The 19,543-nt window shown below is 35.9% G+C and overlaps 1 protein-coding gene across 6 annotated transcripts in view; it reads left to right on the top strand.

Annotated features, from left to right (window-relative positions):
• Window positions 1-19,543, top strand: part of LOC117307367 (voltage-dependent calcium channel subunit alpha-2/delta-2-like) — an 84,768-nt gene that overhangs the window by 35,833 nt on the left and 29,392 nt on the right. For 3 of the 6 annotated variants that reach the window (XM_033792103.1, XM_033792100.1, XM_033792101.1), the window contains 3 exons: window positions 4,539-4,568; window positions 8,647-8,721; window positions 18,207-18,230. In XM_033792103.1, the coding sequence (XP_033647994.1) occupies window positions 4,539-4,568; window positions 8,647-8,721; window positions 18,207-18,230 (129 nt within the window). The remainder of the gene's footprint in view (window positions 1-4,538; window positions 4,569-8,646; window positions 8,722-18,206; window positions 18,231-19,543) is intronic. The other 3 variants (XM_033792106.1, XM_033792105.1, XM_033792104.1) reach the window with 2 other exon arrangements.

The raw sequence follows: 19,543 nt of genomic DNA, 5'->3' as shown, positions 1-19,543 counted from the left end.
TCTGTTGTGGTTAGCCAATACATCAAAGGGTGGACCTTCAATGGGCCAGTCTTTTGTTATTGTCCTGTCTTTGACGTTTGATGTATTCTGAAGTCCTAAAAATCATTGTTTAACAGTGACAGACACAACATTTACATCATTACAGGTTAACCTTTGGTTCATTTAAAGGGTGTATGTACTTTTTGTAGGACAAAAAACACAATGTCCACAGATTTACACTAAACTTACACAGTTTGAAGATAATGATAGTGGAAAGCTTCCCTTCAAATATTACTTACTGAGGTGCTGTAGTTTTTGGGAAATGAGTAAAACAATGTCATGAAAATAGTTTTTGTCTCATGAGACGAAAATTATTTTAAGCATGTACATACATGTACAAACGTATTTTCATGACATTGTTTTACTCATTTCTCAAAAACTACAGCACCTCAGTAAGTAATATTTGAAGGGAAGCTTTCCACTATCATTATCTTCTGTAAGTTTAATGTAAATCTATGGACATTTTTAAAAAGTACCCAAATCCTTTAAACCTAATAAATTCAACCCAACAAAGAAAACAAAATCAGTCTCAAATTATCTTCTTGCTGACAGCAATATTTCTGTACCTCTGATATGCTTGAAGTTTGCAATAATTTTGAATCATTTCTTCTCCCTTTTTTGTTGACTATACTCCCCCTCGACCCTATAATACCATTTTTTATTTGTCTGGGATTAATCATCCAAGAATATTTCCCTTTTCATCTCTGTGAAAATGTGTTGATGAATTTGCGGGTATTATTTGTGGTATAGATGGATCCCCGCGCAAGTTTTTTTTATCAATTACCATAAACGCCATTTCATCAGAATGAAAGTGCTGAATTGTTTGACACACTACATGTACATGTATACTTCCATTACAAGCATTACCCATGTGTCTTGAATCACCATTGCACAAAGTTTCTGTGATTTGACCTTTGAACTGACGGACTCAGAAGCTGCCAGATGCGTATACAAAGGGGCGCAATGGACCAGACTGACAGACAGGGCCGACATGGGCAATTTCACAAAGCAATAAAGTTCATCGCAAGACAACTTGTCAGTATAACCATAGTGATTTGTATTGTGACATCACACTTTACTTAGCAACTATGATTGATATTCAGTTAAGATAAATCTTAGCTGTTTGCCCCAGATACTTTGACATGCCAACCAGCAAAGACATAATTATTTTTTAAGCTGAAAGACAGGACATAACCCACCAACTAACTACATGTAGGTCAGAATGTTTATATGAGTTTTATTTTATGTCAGCAAATTAACCTGTAGTTATTCGTTTCTAACCTCTGTTGTCCGTGAATAAAAATGGCGGGGGAAAAAGAGAGAAAAAGTTGTCCGTTGCAACTGCAGTTTGTTGTCAGTTGTGGCATGTTGGAAGAGATGTCTGACTTTCCATCGCAAGCTCGTCACGTTGGATGTTGGAATGCCCGGAGTGGTCATAGCAGTTGTCCGATGTGGCGATGATGTGTTGAAGCAAGAGTCCAGAGTCGATACGAGATATATTTTCAGTTGTCGGGAGGTCCAGCTGTGTGGGTTAGAGAAACAGCTCCATCTTTGATTTCCAACCGTCATCTGCTCGGTTTCGCTAATGTCTTGTCTCAATTAACCTGCTCTGGTTGTTGACATGAGATACCAACCTGTAGTTCAAGATGCCTCCACCCACATGTATCTGAGTTCTGTGAAAAACAATCCACAGGCGAATCAGTCGGGTGAGACTCAAACCCACAACCTTTCCAGATGTACTCTTGAGCTTCACGCTTGAGCTTCACGCTAGAACTGAGAGGAACTGAGAATCCCAATAGTTGGACCTCCGACGACTGAAAATGTACCCACATACTCAGAGTTGCAAAGAGGAATGTTGTATTAATTTTTGATGACTGAGTGTCTACATGTAAAGCCTGTGCTTTTAGTTGCATACTAACAAGTCCTGAGAAATGCTACCAACCCAGGCTAGTTGTAGAAACCTTTATGTATGAAAGTCATAGAAAGACAACCCGGAGAATGCTGAGTGAATTATTATGGTTGGACATGATTATGAGACCATTTTTTAGACGTGCGCTTTCACTTTGTTACATCATGTTATGCCATTTGTATGTAGATGACCAAGGCAAAGTTAATGCTTAAAATGGGCATTGCCATTCTCTGAATCTGAATTATATAGTCTGCAAAGCATCCGAATGGAAACATCACACCAACTTGTTGCCGAGAAGACAAAGAAGATTTATTCAGTTTTAGACATTAGAGGAAAACCCCTATAGGGAAAACGCGCTCAGTCAGGTAGGGATTGAAAAACCCAATCCACTGAGTCAAGGCTCCAGTTCGGGCTCAAACCGGGGTCCACAGAGGTGAAAGGCTGGGACATAAACCACTGAGTCAAGGCTCCAGTCCGGGCTCGAACCGGGGTCAACAGAGGTGAATGGCTAACTGACAGAAACCACTGACCTAACCTGACTGCCCATCACATGATATCATCTTGCCATGCATGCAAACTTTGTTTAGATTCGCCGTGTCCACATCCGGACTAAGAGTGTAGTCAATCTCAGCATTCTCCAGGTTATGTTTCTTTGATAAAAAGCAATGATAAAGCATTGGTAATGTTAACTACTAACTATGAAGAAATGGTTGCCAATTGCGGCCATATTGTTTTATTCTCCAATCTAAATCCTGGCATTCAAATTGAGGATGGATAGCAAAAAAGTCTGGTTCCGTTGTGGTGCAATGAGAGGGTATGATCTTGGGACAACACCACAGGGACCAAGACCAAAATATTGGCAGCTTGATAAAGCTCTTCAAATATGCTTACTTACCAGCTTACTACCTCTGAATCAGTCTTCTCTCAAAATGCATACAAATTGAGAAATAATTTTAAGATCATTAAAAAAAAGAAACTTGTTTCAAAATGAAATATTTTGAAAAAGACCCCTCTCTGGATAGATGTGGTACATTGATTGTCGTGTAGAATTTGATGCACAAACTTGGCTCCTCACTATTAAAACATTTCTCAATGAAAATCAACATCAAGATTACATTACCAGTGCTCGACCATGTTTTAAAAAAAGCCCATTATCCGTTGTCAGTTCTTTTTTTTGTTTCAATCTTGTATTTTCCCTTGCCCTCTGTATTTCCAAAGAGTTCCCTTGAACATGTTGAATTCTGTTGTTTAATTTGCCCAACTGTTTTCTTGTCTTGTGAACCAGATTGACTTTTGAACGGACACGTGACATTTAGAGAAAAATTTGCCTTGTACATTATTATTAATGAACACACAATCTTACGATCAGGAACACCATAACTCCAGTCTTGCCAGACTGCTGAGCCTCGACATGCCACATGTTGTCCTAATTTTGTAAAGAAGAAAAATCTTTTTAAGTTAAAAAATATTATATTTGGCTTTACCAATAAACCTGTACACATTTGGAAAAAAAACAGATTAAGACCAAAAAACTATATGGACGGACAATTCCCTCTCCAGTTTCTCTCCTACGCCAGCTCATTTCTCCCTCGTCCCTATTATCAATTTTCACAACGTATCTCTCAAGCCCCTTTCCCCATTTCCTCCCCCATGAACTAATTGTACATTTTCACCCATGTTGTAATCAGCCTACTAACAATGTATGTATAGCACTGTATTTTCTTTCTCATAGCATAGGTGCAGAAGCGAATGCTATCACTGTTTTTTGTTGATTGTTGTTTTGAAATAATATTTATTATACTTGCCTACACTTAAATGGTCCGTGCCATCTTTTTTTTAAAGCTCTCATTTCAACAAGTGACAAATATATCTTCTTTTTAAGAACTTAAAAAAAAAAACTTGTGCTGCGATGTAACGCTTATTTCTCAGTGTTTGGTTCAGGTGCAAATTTGTTTGCATAAGGGGGAAGAATTGCTTATAATGAGTATAGGTGTAGAAATTTGTTTCCACCATGAATTTCTTGATTCCTTTTAAAAAATAAAAAATAAAAAATAAAACTAGAAATTAAAATTTAATTATGAGTACATAGATTATGGATTAAGCACGGTTCATACTTCCTGCAAAGGAGCATGTGTTACCAATTTTGCAACGAATAATTCGGAACAGTTAAAATGTTTTCAACACCTACATGTACGAGACATTCGCTTCGAAAACAGTCATGCAAAGTCAGAATTCGCTTCACATTTGCATTCGCAAGAAGTATGAACTAGTGGTTTTATTGTCCTCTTTGGCAACCTCAAGTTTCAAGTTTGAAAACTCCAGGAAGTAAAAACCTTCCCCTCACTCGGCTAGAAAGTAAAATCGATCAAAAAGGCCAATCACTTTTCCCATGTTAGGTTTGAAGGCATCGTTATTTGATTGTGTGACTTTCCCCTCCCACCCCCTCCCTGTTTATAGAATGTTTGCATCTGGTATTTGCATTTACTAACTTTAAACATGGTGTACATTTGCGCTTGCTGTACAGAACTAGACCTTTGTGTATTGTTTATTAGCTTATGACTCTATTCTCTCACTTGTAATGTTCTTTTAGCCCGGGTACAACTCCGTGTATAATAAAAGCGTAAGTTGTCTTCACAAGTTTGTCAAATCTAATGGGCTTCCCCCCCCCCCTCATTGCATTTTGTTTGGGTGTGATTGCTGCTTGTTTTGCATGCGCATCTTGTGGGCAGACATGAGGGTGTCATGTGCTGAACATGAGCTCATTTTGCGCTAAGCATGATCCATTCATTTGAGAAACTGCATTCAAAATTTATGTGAATACCTGTGTTTTTTTTTCGAAAAAAATTTGTTACGTTTTTTTTTTAATTCCCAAATTTGCATCCCATTCAAATATGAACTGGTTTAATTTTGATATGAAAGAAAATGATTATTGACAGTCACGAATGGATCATGTGACAGTCGTGTGTCGATCATGAGTTGGTCACGTGATAGTCATGAATATGTCATGTGACATTCTTGGATGGATCATGTGACACGTGATGGTTACTCATGTCGAATGAAAAAGCTTTATTCCAGTTCCAGACCAGGCTTCTTGAAAATTTGAAATCATAAACGGAACACAATATTATAAGTGTCTGTTTCGGTCTGGAATTTGAGTTTGTACTGCTGAAACTGAGTGCTTGTTTCTCATGAGCTTCATATTGCATGAGTTTCCTTAAGCTACAATGTTATCTTTTTAAACTACTGGTTTGTTATGCTGGAATAATGAACATAAAACGCATGTGTATCATCCTATCATTGCTGCTTGCCCGTCATGCATGTCATGTGGCTGTTACGTGTCATGTGACTGACTGTCATGCATGTCATGTGACTGCTGCGCATGTGGCACTCACGCATGTGTCATGTGACTGCTAAGCAACCTCCATGTATGCATCATGTGACGCCCGAATGCACGTTTCATGTAACATTGGTGGTGTGGATTTCATCCTTTTTTCATACATCATGCACGTTTTAAAACCTCCATAAACATGGAATCATGTATATCTACCGTGTTTTTCCGCACTTTACAGTTAAACTCCTAACGCAAATTATTAATTTTAATTTTTTGACTTTTTCTAGCAGGAAATATGATTTACATATTAATTTTATTCACACAAATTACTTTTTTGATTTTGATAATCTTACACATTGTAGTTTCTAACCATTCACTGAAATATAATTTTTTTGACGTGTGCATAATTAATTATTTGAAGGCACTTTTGAATAACTTCCAACATTTGTTATATTAACATTAACCCTCATGAGTGAACTAGAATTCTTGCCTCACCAAGATGCAGTTGGACTTTGAAGGATTGGGGTTGGATAGCTTTAAAGACACTGGACCTATTTAATTAAGCCAAAGGCCAGTATTCTCACTTGGTGTATCCCAAGTATCAAATAACAAACCTGTGAAAATTTGGGCTCAATTAGTCATCAAATTTGCAAGATAATAATAAAAGAAAAAATCAACCTTGTTTCATTACTTTGGGTGTTTTCAGATGTATAATTACCAAAAACAAAAAATCGGTCATCTCACTGTATGTAATTTCTGACCCGTGCGTTTGACCGTTCAAACCACGAACAGCGCCCTCACTGGGGTCAAAGAAAAACCTATCATTGGTTGAATGTTGTGTGTTGCTGGTATGCGCTTGTAGTTTTTTCTCACGGATCCTGGCCTATGCAACAGGTTTATTGTCCGGGCATCATGTTTTTATGCTCAAAATAACCGACAAATGTTTCTTGGGGTACCACTGTTTGTCTTAAGTTCATTGTGAATCCAAATTCAACTTAATCTGAAGATTTACTCACAAAATTTAATTGTTATACATCAACTCTACTTTCCACTCGGACACTTTTTTGTGTACATTTGCATACATGTATATTTACTTATATTTGGCACTTTAGAGGAACATTACAGAATTGGTCTTTCTAGCAAAAACGTTGCTGGCAGTGTAAGCTTATACATAAACTAACAAACCTGTAGAAGTTTGAGATCGATCGCAATCTGGTTCACGAAAGAATAGTGAAAAACCCTTACAATTTTTGCATCGCATCGATGCCAAAACAAGAATGAATAAAACGCTTACTGAGCGATAAACTCGAAATTAGATTGTTCATTTCTCATCAAATATGAAATTGCAGACAGAAATATTTCAAGGGATGTTTTCTACTATCATCATCATTAGACCTTGTTAGTTTTATGTAAATCTGTGATCTTCACGATGTTTGTGTCTTACCAATTCTGTAACGTTCCTTTAAATAACCCTTTTTTATTGTTCTTATTCAACTCAAGAGATAAACTCTGAACCTTCCTCCTTCTAACAGCATGTAGTTGGACTCGGAAGGGTTTTGGAGTGTTTGGTTTTAAAACCTTTAATCCAAAATGGACATCCAACATATGTTTCTGTTTTGGAGATAACACGTTTTGTTTAAACATGGTGACCCTTAATAAAACTGGACACTATGGGTAATTGTCAAAGACCAGTCTTCTCACTAGGTGTTTCACAACATATGCATAAAATAACAAACCTGTGAAAATTTGAGCTCAATTGGTCGTCTTAGTTGCGAGATAATAATGACAAAGACCTCAAAATCTAATTCTGAACTCTTGAAATGAAATTTGTGGAAAATTACTTCTTTCTTGAAAACTCATTACTTCAGAGGGAGCAGTTTCTCACAATGTTTTATGCTATCGACAGCTCTCCATTACTCGTTACCAAGTAAGGTTTTATGCTAATAATTATTTTGAGCAATTACCAATAGTGTCCAGTGCCTTTAATGTGACTCAATCTTAACCCAAATTAATCCCTCACTAAACTGATAATATCTCTCCTTATATATCCATTGATTTTTATAAACATTTCAGGATAAAATAAATTGTAAATTATAATGTTTTAGCGATTTCCTTTTGGACGGTCATTGTTTGCCTAATAACTATTTTATTCCTGGTTTGGCAAACTAACATCTCCTAACCAAATTACCCTAAATTTAATTAAGAAGGGAAACAAAATCCAGTGGCCTGATGATAAACAGGTCGGACTAAAACCATTCAAAATTATTCTCCCAAAACATTCTTTAAAAAAAACCCACCTATTTTGTCAAAATTATAATACTATATTTGAAGAGATGCTATAAACAATTGTTATGATGTGTTCATTCAAAATATTATTCTACCAAAATTGAGTTAAAACATCAGAAACTTCACAGTTGAAAAAATACCAGAATATTTGTAAAACAAAGAGATAAACAGACTTTGCTTTATACTGAACTTATTTGTTAAAAAAAAATAAGAAACAGTCAAAATTAATCTTTTATTACACATTTAACCTCAAATTTTGAGGATCTTCCATTTTTCCCCTGATTTTTTAAAATTTACTTTTCCATGATTGCATGCCAATAAAAACAAGTGATAAAAAATCACCCTTGCATGTTTGATACGATTGTGCATGCTGTACATTTTATATGCATCATCACATACTTTGAATGAAAAAAAAATCAAAACATACAAATAAATAATCAGCATCTTGTATCTATTCAAATGCCAAAACTGCCTTTCTCGACTTATTGCATGAATCCCTCTATGCATCTACGCTATTGACTCGAAGCATGGTTCCCATTTCCCACTGGTACCCATCTTCACGTGGTAACCCAGTGAGCACATGAATGAAATCTTACATGTAACTACCACTCCTACATGTACCTTCCTATAGCTACATGTAGCATTTTCGAAATCAGTTCCATCTTCACCCACCCTTAAAAGCTGCTGAAAAGTTCTTTGAAAAAAAAATATATATATATTTTAAACAAAACTATTCAAAGATTGGTAAGGCTTTGAATAATACTTAACAAGAACTCAGAGCATGTTCCCAGTCTTTCAATCACATTTTTCACAACATCATTAAATTTTTGAACAAATCTTCTGTTAGATTGCTAATTGTTTACTTTAAAACATGACGGAAGAAGTAATAAATGCATGCCCTATCCACCCTTCCACCTAGCTTTGGGCATTGTCAACTTCCTTTAAATTTCTAATGCTTTTTTTTCTTCACTTTAACTAATCCATTTTATTCTCTTCTTATGCACAGTATTATCACAATAAACTTGCTAACTTTGATTGGTTATTGTTTCCCTCATTTTTTCGTTCCCCGGTGACTTCGCAGATCGGACCAGAAGGCTACGCATTTGGGATAAACAGCAATGGCTACATTCTACTTCATCCGAGACTGAAAGCGGAGGTAACTTTCTTTCCCCTCTTTTCTATTGTCATTTTGCATTTAGGGAATTCTGTATCAGATTGTCATTAGTTGAATTGCGATGATAGAGTCGTGCTGCAGAAGTTGTTTTGTAAATCGATCGGCGCGAATCCTTGGGGGATAATATATGGGTTAGTAATTTTGCTATTAGGTCAATACACTTTGAATCCAGATGGTATCATTTACCAAGGACATCGAATCAGTATTGATTGGAAATTATTTTTTCTATAGAAGAGTTACCAGACTGTTGTTCCCTGGTAGCCTCAGTTTGGTTACATACATGTAGATGTGAAGTTTGGAAAGGGGAGGGGGGATACTGGTGACACAATGGTTACATGGGTCCAAGCTGAGAACTGCTATTTACCAACGGCCATCTGGCGAAGCAGTCTTGTACCCTGAAGTAGGGTAGCTGAACAGTTTACTTTGGCTGTGAACCAGCCTATTTACGGCTCTTCAGAACGGAATATTGATAGTAAGATTCATTTTTTTTAAATATATATTTCACTGGAAATATCATTCCCATTAAATTTGTCATTCCTGAGACAAAAAATACTAATAATTTTATGAGAGAGGGTCGCGCATGCCTTGTTATGAAAAATATGACTACATAAAAATCTATTTTTAATTTAGTTTATATGATAACTTCTTACTTTAATATAAAACTGCACTTGTTGCCTGCATCCATTTATTATTTTATTAAAAAAGACCTGCATGAATGTTGCATGACAAACGTCTGTGATATCTTGATTAGACTGTTTTGAAGATGCCTGTTACATTAGATTATTTTTTTTTCTTCCCATTTTGAATGTTCTTATATTTTTCTTTCGTTTGAAATGAGATGATTTGATATTACTTTTTTGTAGATGAAATGCACACAGATGTACTTTCATTGTTTGTATGAAAAATTAGCCCATGTTGCATGAAACTACTTATTTTTTCTTTATTTTTTGGTAATGTTATTTGTTGATATAAAATCAACAGATTTGATTGCTTTATATTGAAATAAGTTTTGGCATGGAGAATGGCACTGTGTTTTACTTTACTGATGGAGCAATAGCATTTTTGCTGCAATCCTTTTGAATGATTGATTTTAAAAGCCTGCATGTCTCCTTTATTAAGTTTGAATGAATACGTTTTGTCGATATCGTCTTGTTAATTAGCATACTGTTTTGACCCACAATGCATCAGGATTATGTTATCCAATGAGATTGCATGTTAGATGGAAACAGTTTGTGGTACATGTCTCCTCTTTTTTTCACTATACTAACAACTGTTTTGCGTTTTGCTCTTTTCCACTTTTTGAACGCAGCACTTTTTTTCTGTTTAGAAAACCGGAACTTTAAGAAGTTATTCTAACCCAATTTTCAAAATGAAAAGCAATGTGTGATTATATTTTTAATCGATTTTGTATCAATTTAATTGTAATAATTACATCTCCGGCAAAAGTAACTTCTGAAGGAAAAGAAAACCTCAACAAAAATTCTTTAGTTTAAGCCAAAAAAAGATTTGTACATATATACAAATTAAATCACATTGTGACTATACAAAATGAAACAGGTGTTTTTTTCTTCAAATTTACTGTGCTCACAAAAATCAAAGAAAAACTCCACCTAAAAATCTCTTATAGAGAATCTCTTGTTGGCTTCATGCAGTAAGAGGCACTGCGCATTTTGCATGAACCTCGGAAAGGTCATAAATTGTATGTACATGTACCTCATGTACCTCATCATAAAAACCTCATTGAAGGAAAACATACATTTAGTCATTGTTTAAAGACAGTGGACACTATTGGTAATTGTCAAAGACCAGTCTTCTCTCTTGGTGTAGCTCAACATATAGATAAACTAACCAACCTGTACAATTTTGAGCTCGATTGGTCGTCAGAGTTAGTTGCGAGCTATGAAAGAAAAAAAACATCCTTGTCACACGAAGTTGTGTGCTTTCAGATGCTTGATTTCGAGACCTCAAATTCTAAACTTGAGGTCTCGAAATCAAATTCGTGGAATATTACTTCTTTCTCGAAAACTACTCCACTTCAGAGGGAGCCGTTTCTCACAACGTTTTAAACTACCAACCTCTCCCCATTACTCGTTACCAAGTAAGATTTTATGCTAATAATTATTTTAAGTAATAGTGTCCACTGCCTTTAAGGATCACATAAACCTCTTGCAAGGATATCATGAGACTCATGTTATGATCATAAAAACCTCATATGATGATGATAAAAACCTCATGGACGAATCATAAACCTCATACACATGTAAGGATCATATAAACCTCACATAAGAAGGATTCTTTATGTAGTTCAGTGAATTTTCAGAAATTGTAAGACCTTTTACCAGGTGGAGGCCATGCTGCCTGTATGTCATGTTGTCTAAAATGTTCTGTTGCCTTTGAACATAATTAGACCTCAGAAAAAAGTAAGCTTTGCCTTGCCACAAGCAAAATTGTCTTGCCACAAGCATGGCTTGTATTTTGAGGGTCTTGATTTTATGCAAAGCAGAAAGACACCAATTTTGAAGTTTAAAAAAACTGCACTGCATCTGAAAAGTCCTTTTTTAATTTGTTTTTTCTTTTTCAAAGCTGGGGTTTTCAATGACTGGTGACATCAGAGGTTCATGCATAATGAGCTTAGCCTTTTTACAAGCCTGCAATGTGCACTTAATTCACTCTTGTTTGTATGTGCTTTACAAAACACACGCTGAAAATGCAGAGCCGAAACTTTGTGGCCAATCTCTGTTTTCCATCTCTTCAGATCTGAATAACTTCATTAAGTGTGAGCTGACAGTGAGGTGTTAATAACAAGTTACAAACTGACAAATTGTGCATTGTGCTATTTAATTACTTATATTGTTTTGCCGTTTTCATATTGCATCCAGATGTCTTTTTAAGTGGCCTTTGAGAATTAACAATAACAATAATACTTGTTTACTAACTCTGTGTATCCATTTTTTATCGATATTAATGTTGCATCAGGAGTTTTGTGCACCACTTTCATTGTTTGATGTTTGACTGACCTAAATCTTAAGTAGTTTTTTGCTTGTCTGCATTGGTTTTTTATCCATTCCAAACTTTGGGAGAAAACTTGGGAGTGGGTTTTCTCTAAAGAGAAGGTACACCATTGGGCTTTAAAGAACTGGATGAATTATTTACCTCTAATTCACGACAAAACTTAGTTCTTAAAGGAACAAGTTGCCTTGGATCGGTTGAGTTGGTCTTTGGAAAGCGTTTGTAATCGTTTGTTATAAAATGCATATGGTTAGAAAGATGTAAAATTAGAATACAACGATCGACTACACAAGTTTGCCGCAAAATTACGTGGTTATCATTTTACTTTGCCAACTAACACGCTCGGCCATTTGTGGGAGTCAAAAGTTTGACTCGTGTATGGCCGAGCATATCTGTCGATGAGGTAAAAGGAAAACCATGCAACTTCGATGCATATTTGTGCGGGTCATTGTATTGTACTTTTAAAACCTCTTTCTAACTACATGTATATGTATTTTATAACAAACGGTTACAAACACTTTGTATAGACCAACTCGTCCGATCCAAGGCACTGTGTTCCTTTAACCCAAGTCCTGTATTGGGTAATATACAAGTACTTGCACTATAAAAGGAGTGATACATGTATGCAAGGCCTCATGCAAAGAGTGTGTGATTTGGGTGCACAACACGTACGTGTACATCCATGAAGTGAAAACAAAAGAGCAAGATATTTTCACAAAATCTTTACTTGTGGATGCATTGAGCCTCACTTGGTAACTCTGATTTGATATTGTAAACCAATACTGTACCATCCCTTTAAGAGAAATAACCTTGACCTCTGCTGTCCTTAGTTGACCTCAGTTGACCTTAAGCAAATTAATAATTCTTGGATTCGAACCCTTTCTCCCAGGGAATCCACATTTATCCCAGGGTGTAAATTGTGAATTAGGATGGTAAACATGATGAATATTCATTGCATTTTGTAATTTACATAATTTATTCATGTATTACCTTTTGTCAGCCCTATCCCCTGACTTGATTGACAATAGTACCCTCCAGCCTGCCCAGTTATTTCCCCTGCACTGAATAGCACCCATTGTTATGCAAATGAGGCTACTTTTGTCATTTAAAACTTGAAACAATATTTGCATAATAAGAATCAGTATAGTTCTTTACACGATTGAGCAAATAAGTATCCTCTTTTTCTTTAGTAACTTCTTGTGCAAAATATATATACACTAAATTGATGTTAATTATACAAAAAAATTGAATTTCGGTGAAAGATCGACCCTAGGTCTGGAGTTTTTTTGCATCCATAAGTACTGGGTCTTTCCCATCCATATAGCTTTGTCGCTGTTGCCTTGTCATTGGATGCACATTTTGACTATATCATTGGCCATCTTGCATGAGCATATTCAAAGCTGTCCTGCTCAAAGACAATCATCGTATGCAACTACATGTAAACTTGATCACAATTCTCTTCTCACCCGGCACATATCATCTTAAGAGACCTCCTTTCTTAAGACATCATCCTGTCTAGCGCTGCATTTTTGGAGAACTTTGACGGTCGCCTACCTGTTGAGAAACACCTACATCTCTACATGTATTGCAATATTTTGCCATAATTCTGTGCATACAGCACCTCACTGTGTAGAACGCATACGTCAATGGATATGCAGGCCATAAAATTTGGCCGAGCTGAATTCCCTTGTTTCCTTTGCTTTTACTTTGTTATCAGAAATAAACTGATAAACATTATAGAAATATTTAGGTAAGGTTTGCCGTAGCAACGTATACAAATCTCTTCTGGGTACATGTATTGTTGGTTTTGAAAAGAATCGGTGGTAGACAACTCAAAGAAATGGTTGTACCCAAGACTGAAACTGCTTTTGTATTTCTCACTATCAAGTTGCATGTTTGGTTTAGTGAATATAGTGTTCCAAATTTTAAAAATAACACAAACTAATTGACTCCGAAATTGGCGCGAAAGGATGATGGTGTTATTCAAGGAGGTCTCAGCACCACTTGACTCACAACGGATCTAGGCTCCATGTCACTCCAATCTCCCTTTGATAAATCATAAATAAGGAACTTCCTCCCCTCACTGACACAAACCCCCCAAAATTCCTGGTTTGATCTAACTTGGTACTGAGCTCTCGTGAGGCTCAGTCTTTGCTCGTTACCATAACAAACAATTTTGTACTGACTTAAAATCAAGTACAGTATAACAATATGGGGGAATGCAGCCTTAAGTCGTTGAACAAGTTCAATCAAGGTCCAATTTTCAAATGCGATCGAATGTCTAATCAATGATTCACGCCAAAACTATCGACGATGGTGGAATGCATCGTTGGTTACCAGTAGCCGTTTTTACTCAGCACAGTGCAGAGAGGACCAGTTATCAGAAAAAAAATGGCAGAAAACCAAAAGATTTAAAAATTGTAAGAAATATTCAGCAGCGTTGAAAGATCGTTTCGATTTCAGAATTTTACTTTCTGCCACTTTTCTCCCCATATCTTACAATTGATGCTGATATACTACTTAGCAGTATCATGTTGCTTTTACATGTAACTTTTACATGTAACTTTAAATATGAGTCAAAAATTGAAACAAACTGGCCACCATCAATTTCTCATGGTCAGCAGTCAGGTTGACATGAATAGAGTAGTTGAAACCTCAACATCACAAACCAACCAGTTAAGGAGCCAATAAAGAATGATCTCAATATTTCAACTATTACCTTTTTATGGCCAAATAGACATTGTAGCTACTGGTTAATAGCCGTTTTACTCTCTAAATTGGCATTTAGTAATAAAGACATTAAATCATAAGTCCAAAATGCACTCGGCCGCGCGGCTTTTTTAGCCGAGAGTAAAAAACGGCTTATCTATTATAATGACCCCTTGACGCCAGTGACGATTTTCCCCTAATTAGGTTTGAACACAGTTCTCGAGATTTGGCAAACTGAGGGCGCTATTTTCCACAACAAATAGCCGCCACTGACGTCCAATTCCTTTGTTGCGTAGGTTTGTTTGACCCCGTGTTTTTCAGAAATTTGGCTCGGAGGGTTCTGGACAAAAACCTATTTTTACAATTTTTTAACATGAGGTAAGAGACTCATTGTATTTTGTCATGTTTCCTATGAACTGCAGCTATTAAAAAACTGTAATATCTATATATTTGAGATCATCCTTTATTGGCTGTTATTGGACCTTGGTTGAACTTGCTGCAGGGGGGTATAGCCTTCCCTTAGAATGATCCTGCCACCAATCGGCAGATAAACAATCCCTGGTTTCTTATTGTCAAAGTACATTTTTTAAGGAATATTGTTCCAGGACAGCTTTCCTCTCATTTTCAGAAAAAAAAATCCATTCAGGCGAACACTGTTGAAAGGTTCTTTTGTCAAAGTACATTTTAAAGAATATTTAAGGAGATTCTACTGTGACTCCCTAGCTTATTATTTTGTTCTTCTTGAGGTGATGACTTACAGCTTATAGACCCTATGCGCAGCGCACATACATGTACGCACAGCACACATACGCGCGCGTCTCCTGCCCGCCATTTTGTGTCAAAACGTGCATACAAGGAATGGACTCTCCCATAAAGGCAGAAATGGTAGATGTGCATTGTTCAGAGGTGCGGAAACACTGATTGCGTCAGTATTGTTTGAAGCTTTGCATGGTGTTGAGACATTTAGAAACTGTAAATAAATAGTAAACTTGCGGGTACAACCATGTGCAAATCTTTTAGGGTGAGTGTTGGCTCTGAAAAGAGCCAGTTGGGTCTTGACGTTTCAAACAGTATACTCTGTTGGAACTCGAGCAGAGCCAACAGTCGCCCTAAAAGATTGATACATGGTTGTACCCGCAAGTTTACTGATTATTTATAGTTACTTCTAACTGATACTGTCCTTTTGCACACAACATAGCAGACAGGAGACGCGTGCGTAATGTGCGCTGCGCGTTGTGCGTAGGGTCTATCCAATGTGAGTCAAGGGGTGGCTTATGATATGTGTCTCTTTTTACCTGTACCATTGCATTTTGCTCGTAGAACCATTTAGCCCCTGTAGTGTGAATAGAAAAAACAATCATACTGGAATGAAAGTTTCATGTGTAGATGGCAAATGAAAATCCACTATTGTTTTTAATGGCACAGAACTTGCACTTTGTAACATTCCAATCGCAACTATTTATCACCATTGAAAAGAGAATTTGAGTGCACAAATTGTCATAATAGCACCAACAAAATCATGCCTGCATTTAGTTAAAAAATAGAGAAAAAATGTTGACAGCTTCAATTGATACTAAAACTCCTTCTGTTTGTGATTTTATGGAATCATTGACTACCCTTCATTTATGATCAATACCAAATAATTGATAAGTTTTTATGCATAAACATTAATCAATCAATGATTTGATTATCTGATTATCACAAGACAAGAAAACAACCACTTAACTATACACGCAATAAAAACCACTTTTATACAAAATCTATAATCTATCAGCAATGATCAATAACCAATCTAATACTTATGTCATTAATAACAGACCACCATTAACCATCACCTTTGATTGTTCTGATAAGGACAACTGACTATCCATCACCTAAAAGCAATAACAATCAATGACTCTATTATACAAAATCAGTGATCAATCACTGATATGATCAATAATAAATCGTTATGTAGTATATATTGCATCAATACCCACCAGTTACTCTGGCTATTGATTAGATTACCAACCAATCACTGAAGATTGACAACAGAAACAAAGCATTGTAAAAACCACAACGAAAGATAGAAAAACCAAGTAAAAAGCACAACTTTAAAAAGGGTTATACACGCTATAAAATGTATTTAAAAAAACAATTGAAGAAAGTTATTAAATGCAAGTAGAATAGCAAGTAAAATAACTTGAATGTATAAACACATCGTTACCAACAACCTTGCAAATGACCTAGAGTAGAATGCAACTTTAAAAAAAAAAAATCAGTATTCTCTTGCAATTTTGATAACCAATTGAGTCGAGAAAAACATGAATTGTGTGCTGCCAAGTTCTATGTCACTGGTGGAAAGTTTGGTGTCTACATGGAGTCCACGATTGTTTAGAAGGGTTTTGAAGACCGTTCAGAGTGTGGAACTGGAAAGGAAAATTTGTTGTGTCTTTTCGATGTTTAGTGTGAAAAAAGTTCAAATGACAAGGACTTTTGTAAGAGTTATAATCAAACATTGTGGACTGCATTTCGTTTATGCATTGTGGTAGACTATAATCACTCAGGAAAATCTGGGCTTTTAATTTCACTTGGCTTCGCCTCGTGTATAAGGAATCGTCAAGATTTCACCATGTGATTATACAGTGTTAAAAAAAACCTGGAAATTTCCAATATGTTTCCTGAAAATGTCCTGATCATTCCTTAAAGACAATGGACACTATGGGTAATTGTGAAAGACCAGTAATCTCACTTGGTGTATCTCAACACATGCATAAAATAACGAACCTGTGAAAATTTGAGCTCAATTAGTCCTTGAAGTTGCGAGATAATAATGACAGAAAAAAACACCCTTGTCACATGAAGTTGTGTGCTCTCAGGCATGTCAGGTGCTTGATTTCAAGACCTCAAATTCTAAATCTTCAGGTCTCGAATTAAAATTCATGTAAATTCACTTCTTTCTCAAAAACAACATTTCGTCAGAGGGAGCCATTCTTTCTCATAATGTTTTATACTATCAACAGCTCCCCATTGCTCGTTACCAAGTAAGGTTTTGTGCTAATAATTATTTTGAGTAATTACCAATAGTGTCCTCTGCCTTTAAAATGATAAAGTCACTTTTAAAAGCATTTGGATCTTGTCTGTTGTCTATTTACTTCAAATCACATCAGTGACGTTTATAAATAATTCCAGTCAATGAAAATCATTATCACTTCAGATCAACTGAAATCATTTCACATCAACTAAAATCGCTTAAGATCTATTGAATCACTGAATATCAACTGAAATCACATAAGATCTATTGAAATCATGTAAGATCAACTGCAATCACTTTAGAACCACTCAAATCACTTTAGATCGACTGAAATCAATTTAGATCACCATTATCATATACCACCATCCTTCCCTTTAAAAAATCACCATTCCCTTGATCACAATCACTTACGATCACCATCCAAATCACCATGCATTTAACATCACTTTCCCAATCATCAATTATTTGAAATCACCAGCAATCACTTCAAATAGCTAATCACACCCTCGCTAAAGTAGATCGTCATCTTCGTCCATCCAAAAAAAGACTTGGTACTTTTTTTCAACTAACGGGGCTCACCGCTTTTTAAAACAACAAAACTAAAAACCCTCATGAATTATGTATGATGTGGTTTTTCCCCATGCCATGCACCAATCAGATTCCATATAACTTGGTGTCATTTGTGACCTTTGACCTTTTTGGTGTCGTTCCTTCTCATTGTTCTCACGATTAACAGGAGGAGATCAAAGCTATACTTGAGGTACTTCAGTAATTCCAGACTCTTCCATTGGTTTTAAGTTCTCATCGCCATTCATCCATTCATACCTTCATTCACTCATTTCATCATTTATTGTTTTACAATTTTGAGTTCTGCAATTAATTTTGCCAAGAGATGAGGTGATTAGTATTATTATTATTATTATTATTTCATTATTTTTTTTTCCCTTGCTGATTGGTTTGCGGTGATTTTCAATTTGCCACGTCGGGTTAAGCATGAGCGACATATTTCATCTTTTTTCCCTTTTTTTTGTGCTTTGGTTCCCTGTTTTCATTTCCCTTTTTATTTATTTTTTTTATTCTAGAAGGTATGATAGGTTTTTTTCCCTTGGTTTTCTTGCTGTTGTTGATAAGCATGGGTTTCCGAGGGTTACTTTCCTTGGTTGTCTTGAGTTTAATGACACCTTCATGCAGTCATTTCACACTGGAGCAAACTCGCACATGTCCCACATTCTGCTTGTAAATTTTGTCTGTTGTCCGCTACCATCATTTAAGTTTTTACTTTAGACTGGAACCGTTACCTGTATTTAAAAACCCGTCATCCTAGAGCTTCTTCTACCACTGATATCATAGCCAAAGCGTGTATGTCTCAATACTCCAGCACAAGTTAATGTTCTATATAAAACAAATGTCATCAAGTCCTATACAAAAATACGTGAAAAAATAACAAACCCCACAATGTGCTGAAAACTCATAGGGCCTGTGTTGACATTATGCGATTCTAAACGTACATTCCTTAAGACACATGCAATAGCAGTTGATATAATTTCGCTATTAGTTGTACGTGGGTCTTTTGAATGCAGGTGACAATTCCATGTTTGCATGGTCACGATATTCATAAAACGGTGTACAGTGTTGGTAAACGTGTCAGGAAATACCTTCATGAGTAACAAATCTAAATTAATCTGAAATTCATACATTTCGAACCAGTGTTAAAAGTGGACTACTTTGCATTCCAAACATACATGTGTATTTTGTTGACTCTCTGACAATCACAGAGTACTTAAGTTTTTTTCCAGATACCTTACCAAAAGTGGACGCCATGCTTTTTTTTTATGTTTTTAAACAGTAATCAATCGGTATGTTTTGGGTTTTTCCATTGACTGCCAAATGCATTTCTCTAGTTGTCATGTTATTTATGAGAATAGGTTTTTTATGTTCTTCAGAAAGTGGTGGTTTTGTAAACTGCAAGTGAAATAGACATTATTACTGTTCTCTTCTGTCGTGATATTGTTATTGTTTGATATTGTCTTTTGTATATCTGTCATACTGTCATAGTGTATGTTACATGTACAT

The sequence above is a fragment of the Asterias rubens genome, chromosome 2 (genome assembly GCF_902459465.1).
Source record: "Asterias rubens chromosome 2, eAstRub1.3, whole genome shotgun sequence".
Taxonomy (NCBI): domain Eukaryota; kingdom Metazoa; phylum Echinodermata; class Asteroidea; order Forcipulatida; family Asteriidae; genus Asterias; species Asterias rubens.
The sequence above is the reverse complement of the archived record's forward strand: the minus strand, read 5'-3'. Positions and strand labels throughout refer to the sequence as shown.